Source organism: Pituophis catenifer, unplaced genomic scaffold (assembly GCF_029215685.1).
Source record: "Pituophis catenifer annectens isolate HBS135680 unplaced genomic scaffold, rPitCat1.0.hap2 SCAF_1, whole genome shotgun sequence".
Classification (NCBI taxonomy): Eukaryota; Metazoa; Chordata; class Lepidosauria; order Squamata; family Colubridae; genus Pituophis; species Pituophis catenifer.
Window position 1 is genome coordinate 81,064,440 of NW_027256881.1, and position 25,481 is coordinate 81,089,920.

At 36.4% G+C, this 25,481-nt stretch overlaps 1 protein-coding gene across 1 annotated transcript in view; it reads left to right on the plus strand.

The window, feature by feature from the left end:
- The first annotated feature begins 7,350 nt into the window (after positions 1-7,350).
- The window catches only part of SYNE1 (spectrin repeat containing nuclear envelope protein 1), a 335,993-nt gene continuing 317,862 nt past the window's right edge, over positions 7,351-25,481 (plus strand). The window contains exon 1 of the mRNA XM_070932643.1: positions 7,351-7,453. Coding sequence (XP_070788744.1) covers positions 7,351-7,453 — 103 coding nt within the window. The remainder of the gene's footprint in view (positions 7,454-25,481) is intronic.

Consider the following 25,481-nt stretch of genomic DNA (forward strand, 5'->3'; position numbering starts at 1 on the left):
ATCATGCTTAGGGACAGAAAATAATAATTTTTTATTAATTTAAACTTTCATTTTTGGTAACCTTAAAACTTGAACAGGTTGCTAGAAAATTTTAACATTGCTGAATGTGAGTTTGTTTGTGTATGCATATGAGTATGAGACTCATTTACTGTTAGGGCATAATCTCTGTTCTATTCTATTCTATTCTATTCTATTCTATTCTATTCTATTCTATTCTATTCTATTCTATTCTATTCTATTCTATTCTGGCTTCTTAATATGCTGAAGCTCTTAGCACTCCTTTGATTTTATATTATGGGTGCAGGATTTTTTTTTTAAATAATGCTGTGCCAAAACTAATGTTATTGGTTTGGATTTAGTGTTCATTTGGCACAGTAGCATGATTGTCTTGTCCTGAATTAACAACATGTGCTGAAGAGGTCTGGACATCAACCATATACAGAGTAGCACTTTGTAACAGTATTTTGGCTCTTGGGTTAAAAATTATAGCTTGTGCAATTGTGTGCAAGGCCTTTTTCTAAAGATGGTCAAGATAGGCAGTGATATATGTATAGACAGCAAGTTAGATTATCTCGATTTTCAGGCATTTGATACTGCTGTAGGATATGATGCCACAAGTCATTATATGCTCCTCTTCCTATCAAGTAGGAATGGAAATTGAGACTGAAGGGCTAGATCTGTTTAGCCCTTAGAGGAAAGAATTTCAGGGACATGATAGCACTTTTTGAATACATGAAAAGATGACATGCCAGAGACAGAAAGGCATGACTGTTTCTGCATTATTCTAGAGCAGACTTGGGCATTTTACAGACCTCGGGCCATATCCAGCCCTTCGGCTGTTCCCATCTGCCCTACATGGGATCACTCTGAAATTAGAAATTGAATGTAAATAAGTGTATGGCATGCAGGCAATACAACAGCATTGCTTTTATTTTGAAGGCAACTGCTCTTTTTTTTTTTCCAATTTATGTATCTGCATGCGTACCTATGCACCTTCGCAGTAATGTGTTGGTCCTATTGATTCAGCTCTCCATAACAGTCCCAGTTTTTCATGTGGGCCCTTGAGAAAATTAATTGCCCACCTGTAATCTTCTTCAACTGGGCTTCATGGAATTTATATTGTAGGTGTCACAAGAGATTGCTAGGGATTCCGCACGAGACAGGGATTGAAAAAAAATAAGCATTTTTTGAACATTATGCACTTTGCAATGGTGCACCACTTCAGCCTTGGTGGCGCAGCAGACTAATGCACTGTTAAGTAACACCAGCTGCCTGCAATTACTGCAAGTTCAAATCTCACCAGGCTCAAGGTTGACTCAGCCTTCCATCCTTTTGAGGTAGGTAAAATGAGGACCCGGTTTGTGGGGGCAATAAGCTGACTTTGTATAAAAAAGAACACCACTTTTGGGGGGGGGGGGCGAAAGCCCTACTAAGCAGGTATATGTAGTATACCTGCTTAGTATGAAGGCTATTGCTTAACGCATTGTAAGCCGCCCTGAGTCTCCGGAAAAGGGCGGCATATAAATCGAACCAATAAACAATAATAAATAAACCACTTGCAGCGGTGGGAATTTTATGGGTCTCAAGTCAGCTGCCAGCCTACTGCTTTGCTGTTGTAAACATTGTAAAAATGTGGATTGTGTAGGTTAGAAGTGAACTGTTGTGATTTTTATATTTTTATGCATGAGCTTCTCTGAGAACTGAAAATTCTTTTCCTGGATTCCTCTGGATAAAATAGTTGAGAAAGGCTGTTCTAGAGTATGGGAAATGGAATAATGTTAAATTATAGGAAAGCAGATTCCATGAGAAGGATAGGAAAAAAATCCTAACTGAAAGAGCAGTTTATCTAGAGTTGTGATGAATTCTCCTTCATTAGATATGATCAAAGAGAGGCTAGAAAGACATTTTGGTGATGCTTTAATTTGAATTCCTGTGTTGAATGGAAGGAGGTAGACTTGATGGCCCAAATATCTCTTTCCCACTCTATGACTCATAAAGTATGCTATGTTTTGCACTTCATTATTTTTAAACACCTGCTAAATATTTTTGATCACCTTGTTCTCATCCTGTGTCTCTAGATTGTTGAGGGTAGGAAGAAAACATGAGTGGAGAAAAATATTGTGTGAACTCAGACGTCCATTTTCATGTTCTGCATGTGAAGATGAGCATAATTTCCATTCTAGTGAAGATAATTGCTTTAAATTAATATTGGGAACATTCAATCATTTAATTTAAGCATCCAAAGGGCATCGTGTAACACAGTTATTGTAATAACTGATTACTTGCATCCCATCTTATCCCAGAAATGCAGCATTGGGCTTGATGAATATAAGTTGTGAATAGACTCTATTTTTTGCCTTTGTAAAAGAGTTGAGAGCCATTAACAATACAAGAGTCTGTCCAAACCAGAATAATCTGCCTACTTTTCAAGAAAAAAAAAATCTAGTTTTCAACCATAATGAGCGTATAAAATTTATTTTTTATTTCAAAAACTAGATTTTAAATGACAACAGTCAAACTCTATTGTATAGTGAACTTAAGGTATTAGGCTCCTTTGGGGAAAATAACCATATCACATTGAAATTCAATATATCTGTGGGAAAAAACTGAGACAAGTCAGTCACAGATCTTGAATTAAGGAAGGCCATTTATCCTGTTATATATCACCTGCTTTCATTGGGTCAGGCATCTCCCCGTCCAGTCAACCACTTCCCCCAATGCCGGACAGGCCTGGCACTCTATCATCCTCAGCCTCCGGGCTCTTGGGATGCTTCTGGAGAGACATGAAATTCCCATCGGATGAATATAATATAATAATATCATATCATATCATATCAGAGTTGGAAGGGACCTTGGGGATCTTCTAGTCCAATCCCCTGCTTAGGCAGGAAGCCCTACACCACTTCAGACAAATGGTTATCCAACATCTTAAAAACTTCCAGTGTTGGAGCATTCTCAACTTCTGGAGGCAAGTTGTTCCACTGATTAATTGTTCTAACTGATAAGGAAATTTCTCCTTGGTTCTAAGTTGCTTCTCTCCTTGATTAGTTTCCACCCATTGCTTCTTGTCCTGCCCTCAGGTGCTTTGGAGAATAGCTTCGCTCCCTCTTGTTTCTGGCAGCCCCTGAGATATTGGAACACTGATATCATGTCTCCCCTAGTCCTTCTCTTCATTAAACTAGACATACCCAGTTCCTGCACTGTTCTTCATATCTTATCTTCACATCTTAGTTCCAGCTCCTCCTACAAACCAGCTTCTGATGGGGCCATCACAACCACTCATTCAGCACTGTCATAACTTCAAGTGATTGTTAAATGAGGATTCCTTGTAAAATGTTTGACAAAGTATCTCATGATATTTTTGAGGACAGGATGAATAAATGTAGGTTGAAGCATACCCAAAAGGCACTTGTAAATGACCCATCAATCTGTGTGGTTCAGCAACTTTATAAATGACCTAGAAGTTAAAAAATTTATGAATTTTGCAGTTGATGCCAAGCTCTAACTCTTTAGAGGACAAAATCATGATTCAAAATGACTCCTACAGTCTTGAACATTGGGCCATATCCAAACAGGATGATACTCAGTTATATGAGATGTAAAATCAAGTGGCAGGAAAAGTCAAATAGATGGATACAGGATTGGGGAAACTTGGCTTGTGAAGGGAATCTAGGGGTTTTAGCTAACCATTGGATTACACAGTAATTGAAAAGGGTTATGCACTTCAATGCAGACTATCAGAAACAGTGCATCTAGATAATGGGCAGTAATTTACAATTTCCTCGGTTGCCTTATTTGTATTTGTTTTAAGATAAATATAGATGTTAGTATTATATAACAAATCTCAAGAGTTAGGTGGCTGTCTCATACAGTTTCAATATATTTTAAAGGGTTTAGGTTGCACATGGAGTAGTATCCATTATTTTGCACTGCCCCCAGTCGTTTTTTGTGAGATGGACAGCTATATATATACATATTTGATGAATAAATAAAAATTAATAAATAATTAAATAAATTATTAATTATTAATCCTCATCTGGGCATTACACTTTAAAAAAAGGGATAAATAAAATCTAAAGATGGTTCAGACGATACCAGATTCATAATTGGAATAGGTCCAAGCCCTATGAAGAATCATCAAAGAGCTATAGATCATACAAAAAAAAAAAAAAACCACCTTATAAAAGAGATATGTTTAACTTGCAAAATGGAAAATGTCATATGCAAGAGATTGTAGACCTGTTTTCTCTTGAAATCGAAGGCTAGACAAATCAAAGAGGTTGAAATTAAATACTTCAGCTGACTCAAGAAATCTCTGAGATAAAATCCTCTTTGTTGGAGATGGTTTAATAGATTCTTGCAAGGCGTTGGATTAGTTGACAGTACTTCTGATATTCTAATTACCTGTGACTCTTCTTATGGGTAGCTTTAAAATACTATAGGAGTTCATGTACCATACAAAATTGGCCATATGTATATGCAGCATCCTATAAAAACAGTTGTATTTTGTATCAAATAAAGTAATATAAACAAGACTAAATATAAATTTATTATTTCATGGTGATTTTGCTGAATTTTTCATATTGCTGAAATGAACATAGGATTCAATTAAAGTAGTATCCTCTCTATATTTTTAACTTTTATCTATCCATTACAATTTAGTTTCTATCTTTTAAGATAAATATAGATTTTCGTATTATATAACAAATCTTTTCCACACATTTGTGTGTAGGAATCTTCTTTTGCTTAGAAATATGCTTGTTGGTTGCAAATTTTAGACTCTGTGCCCACTTGTACTTAATCCTGGCATAATCATGTCCTGAGATGGTTTATTTTCTGCCCTCGTCTTATCCCCAGCCCATAAGTGAGTTAGTTTTAAGTTCTTAGTAGTATTGCTATAAATCACGGGTGTCAAACTCACCATGTCACATTGCTGTCATGTGATGTTTTGCAACATTTTTCCCATTTGCGGAGCTGGGGTGGGCATGGCCTATGTGTGATGTATCCAGCCCACGGGCTGCCAGTTTGACAGCCCTGAGTATAAATGTAGTATCTAAAATGCACAATGTCCTTTCAACTCTTCCATAAACTCTTTCAACCAGCCATAAGGTGTTAACCAGTTCAGCTTTGCTAATAGGGCTGAGCAGGCTGGATAGAAGTTAGCACAGAAGTCAACAGTGTCATACCGGTATAGTTTTCTGCTGATTGAAAGAAGGGAGGTGGATGGGAAAGACCCTCCCTTAATAGCAGGTGGGAAAGACCCTTAATACCCTTGAGTAAAGTGGATAAACTTGACAAAATTAACTATCAATCAACAGCTCATCTATAAATACAGGTAGTTTTCAAATTACATCCATTTGTTCAGTGCCTGCTCAAAATTAAAGGTAGTCCTCCACTTATAATAATTCATTTAGTGAACATTCAAAGTTACAACGGCACTGAAAAAAGTGACTTATGACCATTTTTCACATTTACGGCCATTGCAGCATCTCCAGTCATGTGATAGAAATTTGGATGCTTGGCAACTGGTTCATATTTATGACAGTTGTAGTGTCCAAGGGTCATGTGATCACCTTTTGCAACTTACTGACCAGCAAAATCAATGGGAAAAATCAGATCCACTTACCCGTGTTACTAATTTAACAACTGCAGTGATTCACTGAACAACTATGGCAAGAAAGTGAGGCAAAATTCACTTAACAAATGTCTCATTTAGCAACAGAAATTTTTGGCTCAGTTGTGGTCGTATGTCAAGGACTACCTGTATAGCAGCACTGAAAAAAGGGTCGAATGATCAATTCTCAATGTTCTGGCCATTGCAGCTCCAATGGGGTCACACAATTGCGACCTGGGGTCTCAGGTCAGGCTCACAATTACAACACTGAAGAAAGTACAGTCACAAGATTTGCAACCTTACCTGCTGGCTTCTCACAAGCAAATTTAATGGGGAAGCCAGCAGGGATAATTGCAAATCACTTCAGAAGTTGCTCCTGCCTCTAGCACTCTCCGGTCTGCATGCAACCTCTACCAGCCCTCCCTCGACTGATGAGTGACCTGCATCAGGCCTTCCTTGGCCTTCCTGGGTTTGCGTGCAGGCTCTGTCAGGCCTCCATAGCCTTCCCGCAGGCTCCTCCATTCCTCTGCAGCACCCCCACACTCCTTACCTGGTACTCCTATCCAGTGGTGGAATTCAATTTTTTTTTTACTACCGATTCTATGGGCGTGGCTTGGTGGGCATGGCAGGGGAAGGATACTGCAAAATTTCCATTCCCACCGCACTCCAGAGGAAGGATACTGCAAAATCCCCATTCCCTCCCCACTCTAAGGCCAGCCAGAGATGGCATTTGCCGGTTCACCGAACTACTCAAAATTTCTGCTACTGGTTCTCCAGAACCTGTCAGAACCTGCTGAATAGCACCCCTGCTCCTATCACTTTCCTAAGCGTAGCAAATATGTGGTAAAAAGCATGTAAAATAATAAAGTGGATGAAGACATTTATGAGAGCCTCTGCTGGTCTTTGATTTTTGGACCCATCTTTCTTTCCTCACATATGAGCCTTTTAGAAGGAACCTTTTTTTTTTCTATCATCACTATATTGATTTTTATGAGGTATTTGATCAGTAATTCTGCTAGTTCTCAGCTAGAACAGGAAAATGAGAATTTCCTAAATAAACAAACCAGTATTTTAGAGCATAACAAATTTTCTGTGAAAATGTGCAAGAATCAATCACTTTTTGGAAACAAATATGTCTTTAAGCTGTGTAAGTACAGAAAAACATATGTGCTGGTATTGTTATTATAGTAGCCAGGGTTGCAATCTCAAAATAACTGAGATCTCCATTAAATAGTGTGTTCTATTATATTCATTTTCTAACTACTTAAACCTTTCTGGAATAATGACATTAAACTTCACATTTTGACCTACTGTGCTGCATTAATGTGAATTCTAAGGTTTGCTCAAAATATAAGCTCACAACAATTTGTAAATCTTAGTGTTGGTGTAGTACACAATTTCTTGTTCTATTTTACCAATGCAATTCATAGTATTAAGTCATTAGTCACATGGAATAGCCAATCAACCAGATTTCTAAATGTCTGATCTAGTGAAAGTATGGAAACTCTTTTTATACCAATGTACAGGTGTTCTCTCAAACTTTCTTGTGCATTTCTATATCTTTTCAGGCCTAAATTGCAAGCTACTGGATGAGAACAATCCTAAAACAGTGGCAAGCCAGGCAGCTATATGTCTACTGCTTAAAGCTGCCATGACTTGCTATGGCATGCCATTCTGCAACTAACGATGCTTTATAGAAAAAAACTGTTGAAACATTGCACTTCAGATAGATAACCATGCAGAAAAAAACAACACCATTGCCACGTGGCACAATGGCATCCTCAAGACTAGCAGGAAGAACATCTCGAGATATTGCTGGCGTGATGCAGAGACTCCAAGGTAAGTGATTAAAACAGAACATAAAAGGTTTAGTTTGAGTTTCCAGTGAAACCTAGGGATCTCTTGTGTGTAGAGCCTAAATACATAGACTTTTAAGTATCTAACCTGAGTGTTTAAAATTTGATTAGTCTTTCCTCCAATATGCTACAGCCACTTTTCTGAAGTTATTTCTGAAGTGGCATCTGGTTCTTTCTTTCTGCTGTCCTTTCAGAACACTCTAGTATTCATAGTCTTAAATTTTGATATAACAAAAAAGTGATATGACAGACAAAAATCAGACAGAGAGAGAATTTAGTTTTGAAGGAATTCCAAGAATTTTGAAGGAAGAGGTTTGCCTCTTTAATCAGTCTTTAATTTTGCCTATTTAGATTTCTAAATTCTTATCATTATCTACTGGAATATTGTTGGCCATAAAGAAGAAATGGAGGATAATATTTTGTAATATATTTACAAATTGGTTTCTTTAAATATTTGGAAGGGTCTAATTTGTAATTCAAATTATATTGAACAGTATTGAAACATATTTATACTGTTTAAGAACAAAGATGAGAGAGACATATAGCACTTATTAGTATATTCTAACTCTTTTTGCTTATTTTATCATTTCTCAAAACAAAAAAAGGTTCAGTTTGTAATAGCTGATTTCTCCTGCAAATCAAGCAGAAGAAGCAGGAGTTTTAAAATATTTCACTTCTGTTGTGCTTATGTAAAATACTTTTGTTTTTAGTCTATAGTCCTGAATTATGTATGAGCAGACAATCTGTAGAACAGACTGTTTCTGGCTTTGTGAGTTAAGAATTTCATTTTCTAGCAACATCAAACATAAAACTGGAGACTGAATTTATAAATCTGAAAATGACAATTTGTACCCTATTAGGCCAAAGATTGTATATTGTGGTTTGTAAGGCATTTGAATCCATTTTCCTAATTCTGCTATTCTAAGAAGGTCTCTAGAACAAAAATGGAAAAAAATATCTCCACTTACTCTTTATACTTGCTTTTATATACCAGTATAATTTTGTGTAACCCGTAATAAAACACCTATTTTATTTTTGTTTATTTTTAAATATATATTATATGGGAACACTAGTAAGTTGCTGTTGACATTAGATCATTGTCTGCTTCCCAGAGCAGATGATTGATGAAGATAATCAAAATTGTTTCCTTCTCTTAAGGAGTAGATATCCTGTGCAAACTAAGAGGATTAAAATTTGAAAAGCTTGCTTATTATTGGATGAATTTTTATAGTCTGAGATAAGTCTACCAAATTTGGGTGGCATAAATTCAGACAACTGGGATAGGGTAGCCAAGATTGAGTAGTTTCTGTATTGTATGCCTGCCATATTGGCAGGAGTCTTACAACCCAGATCTTTACGCCTTAGTTGGAGAAAAGGAGAGACCCTCTTACATGTTTGTTTTCCATCATGGTTTAAAAGTCAGAAAGGAATATCTGGAAGAGGACTTCCAGTGATGACCTCAGTGTATAGCCAATCTCATATGGGAAAATATTTTATTTATACCATTTCTATTGCTGCCCCTCTCACACAAGTGACCTCTGAGCAGTTTACAAGATTAAAACAAACTACCTTAACATATCCCTCTGATGCCCAAGAATAAATTGTTAACACCACTCACCATCAATAGTATCACCATCTACCCGTTGATCTGAATGCCTAGGAAACAATCAGATCTTCAATATCTTGCAAAAGGTTAACAGGATTGGGGCCCTCTGGCCCTCTGGTGGGAAGCTGTTCCACAGGGCAGGTTGTGCCATTGAGAAGACAGGACCCTTTGGTCCAGCAAGATGACATTGTTTAATAGAGGAAACCCAGAGCATGCATTCTCTTCTAGCTCTGATGGGATGGTAGAAAGGTGGTCCCTCAAATACCCTGGTCATGGATGTGTAGCAACTTTAATTGTACCCAGAAGCCTACTGAGAGCCAGTGCATTGTTATATGAATCTGGGCCCTCATTTTATCTACCTTGGAAGGATGGAAGCCTGAATCAACCTCGAGCCCCCATCAGGATCAAAGTCTTGGCTGTGGGCAGAGTTCGCCTGCAATACTGCACTCTAACCACTACACCACCAGGGCTGTATATAATGGATATATTGTAATGCTTCTGTTACTTTATAGTTTAATGCTGTACAGAGTAGTGATTCATATATTCACTTTCTGGATGTATTATCTTTCTGTAGGTGTATAAAAGTCTTTGACGTACTTAATTGTCGAATACTAAAAAAAATTGACAGATGTAACAAGTAACAGTTTTGCTAATAACAAGCCTCATTCAATGAATTTATGAGTTAGCATATTTAAAATTGAAAACCTCAATTGGCACATAGATTTTAATACATAGTTTTACCTTTTTACCAAAAGTGAATAATTGCATACAGTTTATTTCTTACATTAATCATAGTTTAATTCACATTGACTTAATTGATTTTACTGTCATTATTTATGCAAGATGTTTAGTGACATTAAAGCTGAAACTGTGAAATTATAGGTTAGAATTTAGATCTCAAAAATTCTGTTTTTACAGATGTTATATGGTATAATCCTATAGATGTCTACTCAACAGTAACCTCTAATGTAAGAGTGTATAGGGCAGAGGCCAATAAAATATAACTAAATACTCAGGCATCATACCAATAAGACAAAACCAAGGTCTATATTTTCTCTTTATGGAAAAAGCTAAACATAGCTAGCAACTAAATATGAGTATGTCAGAAAGAACAAGGGCAAAAAATAGATTGACTGAGTTTACCTAAGAACATGACATGCTTGACAGAAGAATTGTAGAGAGCTGCCAATGCCAAGTATCAGATTGATGAAACACAAATGACAATGTTCAAGTTCATATAATATTCTAGTAATTTATTGAATGATGGGTTGGCTTAGCATGATGCATAACTTATTATTATTTGGAAACTGTAAAAACAAATCACTATGCACTCTTTAAAAATCATGATTTTTGCATGATGTACAAACCTAGCATGAAAATCTATATTGAAGAACAAAGTATATCATTAAAGTTGTTTAAATATGCTAATTCCTTCTTCCTTTTTAAAAGTCAACTTTGGGGGATCTAGATCTAGAATGTAGTGATTAGAAATGAGAGTAATTAGTAACAGGAAATGATTTTAACATTTTACCTATGAAGTAAGGAGAAAGATACTCTCCCAAGAAGATTTATTAACCTCCTTTTAAATTGTCAGACCTTTATCTTCTTGATTCCTAGACATGTTTACATTAAATACCATAGCTTACGAGAAATCATAAAGCTATCATAGATGTGATTTAGTTGTAAATAAAAGTAAAAATTAAAAGAAGTGTGACAAACAAATGACTAAAGCAGCTGTTGCAATATTATTAAATAGTTTGAGTGTGAAATTTGCAAGACACTTTAGTCAGCTGCTTTGCATAGTTGGGTATAAATGTCCTGGTTTTAAAATACCTTATTAGTTTGAAATGTTTTATAACTAAGCAAAAGTAAATTAAGTACAAACCTCCACATTCTGAACTATTCCTATTAACTATATATAATCCTCAATGTACACTGCACTTCATCTTTATTGCTAGAACATAAAGCTGTTTTGGTGGCTAAGAGGATTACATCTAGTCTCCCTTTATTTCTTTATCAGCAAAATATAAATTTGGTATAAAAATGGTTTGTCGTGAATGCGACTGCTTGAGGGCTCCTGGATTGGAGCTAAAAGGCAAAAGGGAGCAGAATACCCCCCCTCACATGTTGGGGTAGACCAGGTGTCTCAGTAAACACTTAAAATATATAGATAGATAGATAGATAGATAGATAGATAGATAGATAGATAGATAGATAGATAGATAGATAAATTTTCTCTCTTTAATTATACCACAAGAAGAACCCAGGTTAATATTAAATGTGGGAAGTTTAAAACCCATAAATAGTCAGTTATATGTTAATGTTTGTAAATGAATGCTTAGTCAAAAAATCCATATAGAATTCAGCATATATTTAAGAATACAAAATTGTATCCCATTCCACTAGTGCAGGGAAGTGAGGATGGTTGAGCTTAGGCTTGCTGCTTTGGGTCATGGTGTTTGGGGTTGCTGCTGTTTGGCACTTCCTCCATCCCCCTGCAGCACTTTAGGGACTTCTCCCACTAATGACCTCTGTGTTGAGTTACATTCACAACTGGAAGTGCTGGGATTTCTGTCTCTAAGCAATGCAGTCATGTGACATTTCACTTTATGACTGCCTCGCTTAGCAACAGAAATGCAGGTCCCAATTGTTATTGTAAGTCGGGAACTACTTGTATTGGCGTGAAATGGCCGGCTTTATTGCAGTAGAGTGATAATGGATTTTCTGGAATTATGGTATTCTATATATAAAATAATAAATAAAAATACATTTATTAAAATTTTTGGAAGAATATATACATAATAACGTATTTTGAGAAATGTTTTATTTTTATTTATGTATCAAATTTATTTGCTGCCCATCTTGCTGTCACATGAGTCTGGACAATTTATAATCTGATAAAATGATATTACAAAAGATTAAAACAGTAAGACAAATACATTAAAATTAACAAAGAAATAGCTAAGATAGTGGAAGCTATACAGTAGAGTAGTGGGCTGACCCCAGGCAAGTTTAGCAATAATTTCTGAACAGAGAAGCTTATATAAATATCGAATTCTTAAGTGATACATTAAAGCATGATGTAAACCTTACAAAAAGAATAAGGTTCTAAGTCTCCTCTGGTTGGGTTTTCAGACAATCAGAACAAGGAAAATAAATTTTCAGTAAAATTAAGTGTCAACTGTGGAGTGAACCTGGCTGAAGCCATTTTGTGCTGCTTCATAGTTGCCATGAAGCCTGAGAGAGGGAAGGGAGGGGAGAAGTAGATAGCCCAACTTACAGTCAAAATGAAAAGTTTTCCCGTGGGAACGAAGATCATCGTAACAGGTGGCTGGTGGAGGAGGAGAAGAGCTTGCCAGCTATATTCATTGGACAATGTGACTGATGACACTGGGAAGGGAGGAAGTTTTATTCTTTTAATTAGGTGAAAACCATGGGAATTTTTAGAGTTGGTTTTCACCAGCTGTGCCGACATGATGTATCCAATAAAGATGTTCTTTGAGGAATCTACCTGCTTTCAATGGGTCGTTGTTCAGAACACTGACATTAAGCTTTGGATATAAATAGTATCTTTTCTTGGAAAATCTTACAAGTATACAAACATCTTCAGCATTTTAGAGAGTAAAACCTTACGATTTTTTTCTTTGTTACCAAAACTAGTATGGTAACACAATTATTAAAATACTGAATATGGAAGTCTTATTGCAATATTTCAGCTGGCACCTTACAGCCTGTCTTTGTATACCTTTTTTTTCTATCAAGGTCGTCTTTATTTTGTTTCGTTGCTCATAATATTAATAAGTATTTGGATTATTTTTATACTTTGCCTTCATTTATATGGGCAGGCATGTGGAACCTTAATAAGTTTCAAAGGAAATTGGCAAATTACTCTAGTACAGTAGTTTCATTCTCTCTCTCTCTCTCTTTCCCCCCTCCCTCTCCCTCCCTCTCTCTCTGTCCCTCCCTCCCTTCCTCCCTCTTTCTCTACTCACACACCCAGACACACTTTTTTATGAATCTTCTTTTAAAGATTCCCTTCTTTTAAAATACAATTATCCATACCATTTTTTAAAAAGGAAAATATTTTTAGAATGAATAATTATGATGTCATGTTAAGCATGACTGGTTACATAACTGGTGCCTTCTATGTGTTTTGGACTAAAATTCCATCATTACATGCCACAAAACGCAGCATAAATCATGAATGCCAAAGTGAACATCCTTGTTTTCATTCATCATGACAATAAATTGTAATAAGGTTTTACCTATAGCATACGTTTATGTGAAATGAGTGCCAGAAAATTCTTTCTTATTAGTTGATACCAAATACTTATACAAAGAGTGTGGCATGACCAGGATTATTAATATAATTAATCAGACTAATTATGATGGTAAGTTGAAAGAAGTTTGTTTCAGCAAGGTATACTTGAAATTAAACACAATTGCTAAAATTTGAGTAAGATACAAAGTATGATTTAGGTGACCTTGAAGAAAATATTTACATGCATCTTCTCAAAGTTGGGTTCCAAGGTAAATGTAGCTGAAGTTTTGTTGCAGTTTAGTCTGTAGAAATGAGTATTCATCTTACTCCAAATTATGTTAAGAATAACAGACAAGAAATGCTTAGTCTGAACTTTTAGGTGCTGGTAGACATTGTCACAATGTCTCATATATATAAATAGAAATTGGCAATTCACAACATCTCAACCTAAACTGTGATGCAGTAATTTGCAGATGTGGTCTTTTTAAAGTTGTATGGACCAATTGAGCTCTGAAAGTCTGCTTTTTCTAATAATTAGATAGTTTTTAAATGACTATGACAACTGCGCTCAAGGGCCTACTTGGGGTTCCGTCGGCCAAGCAATGTTGGCTGACGGCCCCTAGAGAGCGAGCCTTCTCTGTAGGCGCACCTACCCTATGGAATCAGCTCCCCTTGGAGCTCCGGGTGGCCCCCGACCTTCGCTCTTTCCGCCGTGACCTTAAAACATGATTGTTTTGCCAGGCTGGCCTGGACTGAAGAGGTTTTAATGGGAATTTTAGATTCTTTTATTGTTTGAATTTTAATTTGGACTTGTTGCTTATTGCTGTAAGCCGCCCTGAGTCCTTGTGGAGAAAGGATGGCATATAAATAAATAAATAAACTGCCAGCTTTATGGATTTGATTTTTGTCACATGGTAGAAAATCATATACAAAAAAATATTTTGAGAATAAATAGGCAGTTCTATCTTCATACTAGCACTAAAAGGGCAATGATTTTATTCTACTTTTTAAAATTTTTTTGCAAACAATGGCTTAGTGTTTGGAAAATATTATAAAATACCCAAAATAGTTTTCCTTCCTTAAACATTTAATAGTACATAAAATATAAATACAGTTGGAAACAAGCAATATTAATTTCATGCTGGAATGCCAGTAGGTTTACAGAGGCTGAAAATTCAGTATAGTTACTGGAATTGAAAAAGGCACACTGCAATATTTTCTGCAGTTTTCAAAAGATAATGAAAGTTTAAATATTCTAATAAATTCTGTAATAAAACCTTACAGTAATGGAGAAAAACAAATTGGTTTTGTTATAAGAATATGTTCTAAAAATATATGTTAAGCATCTGAGGGATAAAATATCTCGGATGCACATTGTGTTGGTCTCTGCCCTTGAATCAGGGCCAATAAAAGTTCAAAATTGTGAAATAGACACTTCAGGGATTGCAGAAATGCTACTTTATTGTTGCAGAGTATTTTAAGAAAAATCTTGAAATCCTGCCTAAGTTTATTTCTGTTCCATCTTATCCTAAACCAAACCAGGGCAGGGTTATTTTGAATTATGCTTCCTTCAGTCTCCAGACAGTGTAATCTCTTGTCCTTAATGTCTCTCTTGCATTTTCCCCAAGGTCACCTCTTAATTCCCTTCATAAGATGTCAACTCTTATCACTCCAAATCTGCTTGCTAAGGAAGTAAGAAGTGAAGCTGTAAGAATTTGTAGGAAAACCAATTGGTGCCAAAATTTTACTCCTGGGGAAGCCAACCAGCTTCTGATGGGCTGGCATATCCTAGGCTGTTCTGAGAAGCATATGCTTCATTTCTCCAGGTCATGCTTGGTACAGATAGCCCCCAAGGGCAGGAGACCAGGCTTTCCATCCTTCTGAGCAGGCCTAGGAGCTACCTGCTGCTGAGCAATACCTGCTGCTAGGTAATGGCCATAGGGGTGGCTGAATAAGAACATGTTGTCCAGAGTTGAGAGCTTAATGCTGTGTTCTCTTGCTGGATCATAAGAGGTGCCCCAGTCTGGATCTGGCCCTAATCCCAGCCTTTCCATACCAATTACACATGATATGCAATGTGGACTTCTTCCCTCTTGCCTTCTCCAGAAATTAGAACTCTGTAAATGTTGCTCACCTCTGTCCACCCACTTGTTAATCCTTCTGGTCAACCAAAATTGACGAGATTGCTCCTGTACCTCAACAATACTCAGATAAAATATCTAAGCCCTTATGTAATAAATATATTTAGTTTGTCAAGTAATTTCAGCCCCAGTATCTATTCCCCATCCTGAATCAAATCTGAATGATGAATGGCCCCAAGGTTGCATATCCTTCTCTTTTATTTCATGCCTTCCCTACGAACCAAAGTTCTATATATGCTGGGAGTTTTTTTTCTGTTTTCATAGATTTAATAGTATTTATTATTTTCCTAAGAGATAAAGATATAACTAACCAGCTTGATCATATGCAGACACTAGAAAAACTGTATTTAGAAATGATTAATTTTTTCCTTAAAAGTTGTAATATTTTGACTCAGTATAAGGTCAAGTATAAAATAAAAAAATGATTTATTATTTTATGTTTTAACCTGAACATTTTTGATAGTACATATTATACTATTTTGTTGTTGCTTTTTCAAGCAAGAGGCCAATAATTTCCTAGACCTTTTTCCTCACTCTCTGTATCTTCATTATATAATTCAGTAAATATTCTGTATCAAATGCATAAAGATATTACCCTCCAGTTCAGTAAATTTTATGTAATTCCACAATAGATTATCTCAAAATTTCTGTTCAGCTCAGCAAGGCCCTGGTAGCTTACATGGGGGGAAAAACAACAACAAGCAGTAAAGATAGCACATTTAATACAGATGGTCACCCAACCCACTCAGCCAGTAGCAACCTCTCTTTGAAATACCCACTCAAGCACCCCAATCTTACAGAAATTTAAAAAGAAAGGTACCAGATGCATCTTTATGATAAGGGGTTCCAGAGTAAAATTATGACCTCCCTGCAGATATTCATAGGTGCTGCACAGCCATCTTGTAGGGACAGCCTCTAACTGTTATGTTCCCCCCAGCAACACATGGAGGCAGAAGCGCTCCTGATTAGCTGAACCGCCGGCACACAGACGATGGGAAAGGGACCCATTATTTGGCAGCTTGGCTGATTGGTCTGCTAATTGACAGCTTGGCTATATAAGAGCTGTCAAAGGAAAAGAAGCTGGCTGGCTCGCTCACACGTTGTTAGCACAGAGCGAGTCCACCATTAGCTGATTACTGTTAGCATTAAAGCTTTGTTAAACTGTTAACCTGTCTTGCCTCCTTCCTTGCCTACCCAGTTCTATAAACAGAGCACTGGTGATGAAGGTGGGATGCAGGAGGAGGCAACAGGTTTAAGCGAAATCAATAACAAAAGAGCGATCACTGAGGCGATGAGATGTTGCACAATGAAATACCTGGGCACTCCCTCAGCAAGGAGATGGCAACCCTGTCTACTTTCGCGCTGTTTAACCAGCGTGAAAGTAGACTTGGGACTCTTTTTTGGATCAAGTTGATTATTTTATGGTGGCCAACGATTACAAAGGACTACCGGGAGAATGTAAGCAAGCTGTTTTCCTCAATATTTGTGGCCACAATATGTTTGAAACAGCTAGGGCTCTTTTAGCACCTCAGAAGGTTCAAGTTATTTTGTTGGAAATTCTGCTAGCAGAATAGCTGGTAGCAGAGTTGGACAGTGAGGAGGCTGGGGAGGACAATGGGCCAGTCCTGGAGTCAGGGGAAGACCCAGACGAGGGCTCTGCGTTGGAGGCAGAAATGGGGCCAGGGCCATCTGGGAGTGATGCACGGACTCCGGAGTCTCCAGAGGCAGACAGAAGAGAGGCAGAGGAACAGGAGGAGCCTGTTCCTAGGGCACACATGCGAAGAGCTGCCAGAAGGCAAGAGCAGCTGAAGCAAAAAGGACAACTCTGGAGTAAGGCCAGAAGATGATTTGCCACTCCCATAAGGCTTAAAAGAGCAGCAATGAGCCATTGGGTTCTTTGTAGAAAAGCAATGTTGATTCCAGTGCTTCTTGTCAGTGTCTTTTGAACTTTGTGGGGGTTTTGCCAAGAAAAGCCTTTGGCAGGTTGCCAAAGACATCAAAGGTTGGTGATAAGGCCGTAGGCTGTAGGACTGGTTATGAAGAATTTGTTTTGGACTAAGCTGAGAATGAATTAATTCTCAGCTGTTTTAATAAAATAAGTTTGTTCAGGACTGAATTGTGTGTGGTAATCACTACGTGGGCCTCGGTCACAATAGCTTGGAGGCCACCTTCAGTGCCAACTGTAGTTTCAAAATTATTTTGAAAAGTAGTCCCAGGTACAGATGTTGAAATATTGTGGCTGGATGTATCAGTCTCAGATAAAGCCTCTTGTCCACCCTTCCATGCTATTCTGCAGGAATCACAGCTCACAGACCCATGAGTTGCAGATCTGCACCTTCAGATGGAGAACAATCCATCTGGGGTTAATGCTAAGATCATCTCAAGAGTATTGTTTTAGATTTTTTTTCTATTTTTTTATGGCGACTAACTCTTGGGTAATTAGGATTATTCTGGTGAACAATCTATTTTGTAGGTTTCTATAAGTAGAAATAATAGTTTCTGAAAGTTTGATAAGAGATCACAATCCAAGAAGCTTCTAACTCCAAGTCTTCTAACTCCAAGTGAATATAAATAATTTTTTTCCTCGAAGAATCTGGCAAACATGTCCTAACAGCCAGCTGAAGAATTTAACTCAGCTGCTTTTCTGCAAAGTGGATCAAGTTATCCTAAACTAAATTCCTGGATGAGAATTTGTGGATCCAATAAGGGTGGAGAAATAAATATGCATATGGGTTTATACTTGCAGTTGGACAGATTCATTCCTTGTTTTTCACCACCATTACTTAGACGTCTCTACTGCTGAGTCATTTCTCTGAGATTTTTGGTAAGCCAACAGTCACACACAACAATTTTTATGCCAGTGATGTAAAGTGGTCAGATTGAGTGAGATATAATATATTTAACAATCTGCTGCTTATCTGTTCTTCGGATTCATAGTGAAAAAGAGATTTAAAGCTGATATTGGGGTTATTTTGATTGGCTAGCTTATTGCAGTGTTCCTTCCAGTGGAAAAAGACTGATTATGAAATTAGAAATATTTAAAATTATAATGATCATGAATGAACCATTGGAAGACTTGAACAATCAAGCTGGGATGGATTCTGTTGGTGAGAATTTATTTATGTAGTAGTTGACACTGTCTTCATGGCAGTCAGTCAAGATTCACCTAAAGGAATACAGAAATTTGTTCCCCTTTTCAAATTATTTAATATGAGAATTCACCCATCAAACCATAACCTTATTATCAATGACACCTTGACTGGTGGCTTTTTACTTCTGCCTATCATGGTAATTACTACAAAGCACAATGGTATTAATCTATATTTGGTGTGTTTCATATTAGTTCTAAGAAAGGATTTTTTTTCAGACCGCAAAACCTACTAGTTAAAAAAACCAGTTTCCTGCATCTCCTGCTTTCTGCCTCTCAGATACGCACAAAATAATGAGTCATCATGAGCACAAATACTTTGGAACATTAGCTGAGAAATGCTACCCTTTTCAGAAAAAAAAATGGATGTCCCTACTTTTGTTCAAGTACATTCTTTTTCTGCCATTAGTCTTTCACTGAAGCCCATTAAATTTTCTGCAGAACATAGCTTGCAAAAATCCTGATTAGGCAAAGATAGACTCAAGTTTAAAACATTCTAAGTATATATATAGATGTCTATCCTCAATATCCAAATGTGTGTATGAATTCGTAGCTAATAAAATAGGGATGGATAATTTTTATGTGATAAGCCTATTGTGTCAGGTTCACAAATAATCTTATAAAACTGTAGCAGATTTTGGTGTGCCCTTATCCTTTAATGTGTGCCTTTTTTAATCTCATGAACTATAAAACTATTTTTTAACCAAAAGGAATCCTGCTTTCAGTTGGCTAAGAAAAGAAATGTCATGTTGTAGACTATAAGATACACATAGATTTATAGCTCACTGTATTAAGAGAACACAGGAAGTTTTGTATTTTTCCCAACTTCCAAGGCCATTGCACCGAGTGCCAAAATGGAAGTGTGCATGCACACGCATGTGCTGGAAACCGGAAGAGCAGCCGTCCCGTGCGCATGTGTGCACCAGGAAAATGATCTTCCGGTTTCATGCGCACATGCGTCTTCCAGTTTCTGGCAAGCATATGTGCACAAAGACCAGCTGCCCAGTGTGCATGCGCGTGCCAGAAACTGGAAGATCATCTTCCCAGCACGCGCATCGGCACCGGGCAGCTGCTCTTCAGGTTTCCTGTGCTCCTGCATGCATGAAGACCAGCTGGCCGGCTTGCGCCAGAACCCAGAAGAACAACGGGCAACCACCCACGTGCCCGGAGAGATGGCTCTATGTGCCACTTCCGGCACGCCATAGGTTCACCATCACGACTCTATATACAGTAGAAAAATATAATAATATAAAAATCCAAATAGATTTCCATTTTATTACATTTATAAATCTGTTGAAGAAAAAAAAGGAATGGTTAACTAATATCCGGTGATCATTTGATAGGATTGTTGCAGTTTGGTTTTACAATAGTTAATCTTAATATACTAAATGTTGTAAATGCCAAAAGTGAAAATCATTGTTATTCTTGTGTTGAATTATGTGCAGTTAAAAAAAGTCTGCTTAATTTTAAGAAATTTATGTATTTATTTTATTTTATTTTATTTTATTTTATTTTATTTTATTTTATTTTATTTTATTTTATTTTATTTTATTTTATTTTATTTTATTGATTTACAATTTTGCTGCCAAAAATTTGAAGAAATGTATACTGTGTATTAAATTTTGTAAATTTACAATGAATCTATTAAAATGCAGGAGATGACACACAGCCGTAAATGTAACTTTACAGAGTTTTCTGTTAGTTGCAAAATTATAATAATATATTTTTTGCAAAATGTAGTAAATATAGTATCATTTCTTTATTTTGTTTCTATGTTTTTAAAGTATATTCGGCTAAAATGCACTGTAAAATACATCTTACAATGTTGACACATATTGAAGGGAATCCAAGAACAAAAGATGAAGTCATAGTCATTTTTTTTGTAGTTTCCATAGATCTCCACCCATCAATAATGTTCCAGTAGAAAATTAGAACGTAAAATGTAATTACCTTAGTAACTGTATACTGATGATTGTTTTTAAACTGTTGTACTTGAATATTGAATACTGTTACAAAAATGTACTTTATTATAATATTCCAGAACCTTCCATTTTTACTGTCAAAATATGTGCTGATTAAAAATATATTGTACACAATCTGGGATTTTCATATACATACAATGATGTGCAGTGTACCCTAATTTCACACATTGCATTGTGATAATACGTTGACTACAGTCATTCCCTGATTGTTGTTTTCTCTGATCCCAGTTGATATGTAGGTTGTCTTTATTGAACTTCACTGCCTCAAATAGTCAGTTCTTCAGTACTTAGAAGTTATTCACTTAGGGACTATTTTAAGAAGGAAAGTCACACTTGGTAAGCCTAAAATAATCAATTCTACTGTTGATACTTGTATTGATCTGCCCATAAATAAAGGCAGGCCAAAGAATCCAAGGACACCTTTAATTTCTTTTCCTCTGCTAATGGAAAATGTCCTTTAACAGCATGTGAATGTGCTTTCTCAAACTGATAGAAATGTTGCATAAAAACCAAGCTGACAGAGGTCAGATTTACAAATTAGTACCAAAATGCCATCTCTTAGAATGTATTAATATATTTTTATGTATCCGTTTTTCAAACTTAATAAAAAAAAGCTTATTCTATCTAAAAAGAGAAACTATTTTCAATATAATATTTCAAAAGTTCTTGTATTATTAGCTTACTGTTTGGGATGGATAGTTTGAATAATTAATTTTATATTAGTTGGCAAACTTGTCAAACCATATGGCTGTGCACTAAGACATGCCTGAGTGATTCAGAAAATCTTATTCTGGCTGAGAAGTATACATATCCTACAGAGTTTCTTTCTTTTCTTTTTTTTGCCAAGTTGGGTTGTTTGCTCATAAGTCACATTGAAAAGTGGTTTAAGGAAAATGCAGGAAGAAAGGAAGGGAAGGAAAGGGAAGGGGAGGGGAGGGAAGGGGAGGGAAGGAAGGAAGGAGAGAGTTAGGTAATCATTTTTCACTTACAATGCTACTTTTCTGAACTGGATCAGTCACTCTTTCTACTGCCTTATTCTCTAGTAGGAGTTTTGGTAATGTGTTCTTGGATATTTTATTTAGATGATGGAAATAGAATTCATTTAATTCTTACAGAGTGGCCTCTGTAAGAATCCCCCCAGAGATCCATGCAGTTTCCTCTCTATTGACATTTCACAGAACAGTTAAATAATTGTGTTTCATCGTGTTTTCAATATGATGGGTATTCACCTTGGTGGGTGTATTAGAGTGGGGAGGCAAAAAGTGATTTTTAAAAAACTGTATTTGCATCATTGTGTGCAACCCCAAATCTTCGGTTGCGACAGGTTACAAAAATTGTAAAAGGACAACAACTCAAACAGAAAATGGACTGCTGCTGGTCCCAGTTGGGCTGATTTGTTCATTGTGATACCATTTCCTGCTTGCCCCACTTTTAGTGTGGATGCATGCAAAAGACCACCCTGAATTCTTAGGCTAGTGCTGCTTCACTCTGTGATTATAACCCCTCTACCCATTGGCACCTGCCTTAGCTGGAATAACAATGCATTTTGAGGATTCTGGCTATTTTGCAATGGCTGCTGAACCTTCAGGGGTCCAACACATTCCCATCTGGTCTGAGAATTAGTAGACTTCCATGCAATGCATGGCAGTTGAGAATTTTTTCTTCTGGATAAACTTTTCTTTCTTTTGATGAGTTGGTTTAATGGAGGTCTGTACTTTCTTTAGGCGAAAATTGATACATTAAAACTCTCTATATATTATATTACTCTCTGCAATTCTACCCATATTGTTATACTTTTTTTGTATTTTTTAATAATTTTCAATAAAAAATTTAAAAAAAGAAAGAAGTAGTAGACTTGATCTACTATCCAGCAACTCCCACCTGAGAACATCTGAATCCTCAGTTGAAGACTGTAGGATCTTCACAAATATGTTACACCATAGTGTGGTAGATTTAGTGTTTGAATTTTAGCCATGGGCAGAATTGTGATTAAGAGAAAAGTTTGTTCACTGAAGTTATGACTTCATATGTTGTTCAATCCTTAATGGGGGAAAGGAGGGGGATTAACCAATAAATAGTTTTCACAAAGGAAGGAGGAATAGATTTTCCCATTCTATATATGATGGCCATGACCACCATGCACCTGTATTCTAGTTTCTCTCTCACTTCACATGGAGTAGTGATAAGTAAATTATTCAGGGGAAAAAGGTTAAAAAACATAATAAAGAGATAGAGGTGGAAAAATTAAATCTATATCTTCTGACAGAATTAAGATTATTTTCTAACATACTTGAGAAATAAAGGAAGGCTGCTAAAACAAGAAAAAAAAATAGGGAACAGTATTTTCATAAAATGCTGATTTGTTTTTTCCACTGCAGTCATCCATTACTGTTTTGTAAGTGTTCCAGTTTCTGTACACGGGCATATTTATACACATATTCTAACAAATAACATATAACACTAATTTATAGTTTTCCTGGTTTATTTTGAAATTAGCAGTGATATGTGAACCTGTTTCCAGCTAATAGTTAGCTGTAGATTAAGTTTCTATGACTTATTTTAGCAATCATAGTTAAAAACATGGCTTATAGATTCTCTGTATGTGGATTGCAAATACTCGATTAGTAATTCAGTCTACCTTTATAGTTTGCTCTCAATGATTCATCAGTGTTTGATCTCAGTCATTTAAAATTGAAAATTATGAGATAATTTCCACGCTAGTTGGCACCCAAAACACTCTCAGTAAGTCCTCTATCTGGATGAGAGCAAATGTACCACTCAGTTCAGCTAGCAACAAATATAGGTTGATGTTTATTCATTAAGCATCAGCAAACATGATACGAATAATGGTGCAAGAACCAGGGAGAAAGCGAAAGAAGGAAATAAACAGGAAAGATATTAGAAGGATGGAGAACTTAATATCAATGATAGATAGATAGATAGATAGATAGATAGATAGATAGATAGATAGATGATAGATAGATAGATAGATAGATAGATAGATAGATAGATAGATAGATAGATAGATAGATAGATAGATGATAGATAGCATGGACAATCTCAAAGGGAGTACCTTTAGTTATTCCATGTTTAAGCCTTTTTTAACATAGCAGTAGCAGAAATAAAGATGGAAATTAGGTCACCAGGTGATCCCTCCTTTATTCTACATCATTAAAGAAACAGTTTGGTGGACTGGGATGATGTAGCCAACAAATATGTCATATTACATATGGAAGAATAGGGCCAAAACATTTATTCAATTCTCTCATATAAAAGACTAAAACTAAATACTGTTCAAAACAATCATAAGAATTATGTAAGCCTTACAAATCTCATCTTCTCTGGTGTCTTTTTAAAATTTTAGAAACTTCTCAAGTTTGTTTTCTTCTATAGAAATGTACTTTAATTTTATATTTTTTGCAAATCATCCATGATCCAATGTTAATCTGTCAAAAGATTGATACAATGTTTCAATCAAACCATCCAGTCAATTTAATTCATGAATTTACTAAAGCATTTTGATGATTTGATTTGGTGAATCAGTGTGTTGTAGGGATTTGATTACATCACTTTGAACTGAAATGAACTGACTGGCTCTCCATATTGAATCTTCATACAATTCCAAAAATATTGGCAGGGAGAGCTACGGGTAGTTTTCTGGTAAAATGCTTTTCAAATTGAATCATATAGTTCAAACTGCAGGAAGTGATTTATTTTTGAGATTATGATCAATTTTTGTTTTATTGTTAGAAACAAAGAGGAAATTCTAAAATCACATTTTCTCACATTTCAGTTTCAGAGAATCATAACAGTACTGAAGACAGTAATTTGTCAGTGATGTCTGTCTGCCTGCCTGCCTGCCTATATCTATCTATCTATCTATCTATCTATCTATCTATCTATCTATCATCTATCTATCTATCCCCCTTAAAAGGCATACATTTTTCTCCCTATCAGGATTTCCTTTTGTAAGAAAGTGTATACTTAACTCTAGAACAGGGGTGTCAAACTCAAGGTGCTTAGATCTGGCCCACAGGAAAGTGACAAAGGACTGGCCTGCAGTGCCTCTGCCAGCGAAAATGGAGCTCCATTTTTGCTGGCAGAGGGATAGCGAAACAAACTCAAAACAAAACAAAACAAAAGGAGAAATGTTTCCCCTTTTGCATTTGAGCATTCAGGAAGGGACAGGAAAGGAGAAAGGGAAAGAGGAAAGACAGAGAAAAAGGGAAGATGGGAAGAGACAAGGAAAGAAAAATAAAGAAAGAAGGGAAGGAAGAAGAAAGAAGGAAGAAGGAAGGAAAAAGAAGAAAAAGAAGGAAGGAGATTATACTGAGAGTGAGGGAGGGTCTTACGGAAGGCCTGCCTTAGCAGGTACCCCCGACATTGACATCGAGCTGGCCATGCCCACCCCAGCCTCGAGATCAAACACAACCCTGATGCGGCCCTCAATGAAATTGAGTTTACTACCTGAATCCTGAAATTTGGAAACGCAAGTATCAGCACTTTATTGACTTTCAATTTGAGAAATGCGAGTGAGTGAAAGTGCTTTGAAAAGAAAAAAATATGGCGCCTAGCCTCAGAGTTAACGAGCCAGTGAATGTGGATTGGTGAAGTTATCTTGTTTTGTTACAAAGTTTCCAAGTTGTTACAAAGTTGCCCTGCTTGTTAAAAGAGAAACAATAATTTCTCCCTTTTTAATACTGGACTTTGCTTTATTCCAGTCTTTATTTGATTAAATCTGGGGGATTTTTTTAGAAGTTTTTGTGCAGGAGGGAAAGGAAAAGGAACCTCCCTTTTCAGAAAAACTAGATCACGAGCCAGGATGGCTTCAAAGAAGCAGGAAGGGAAGGCGTCAGGGGGGGGATCCCCCACA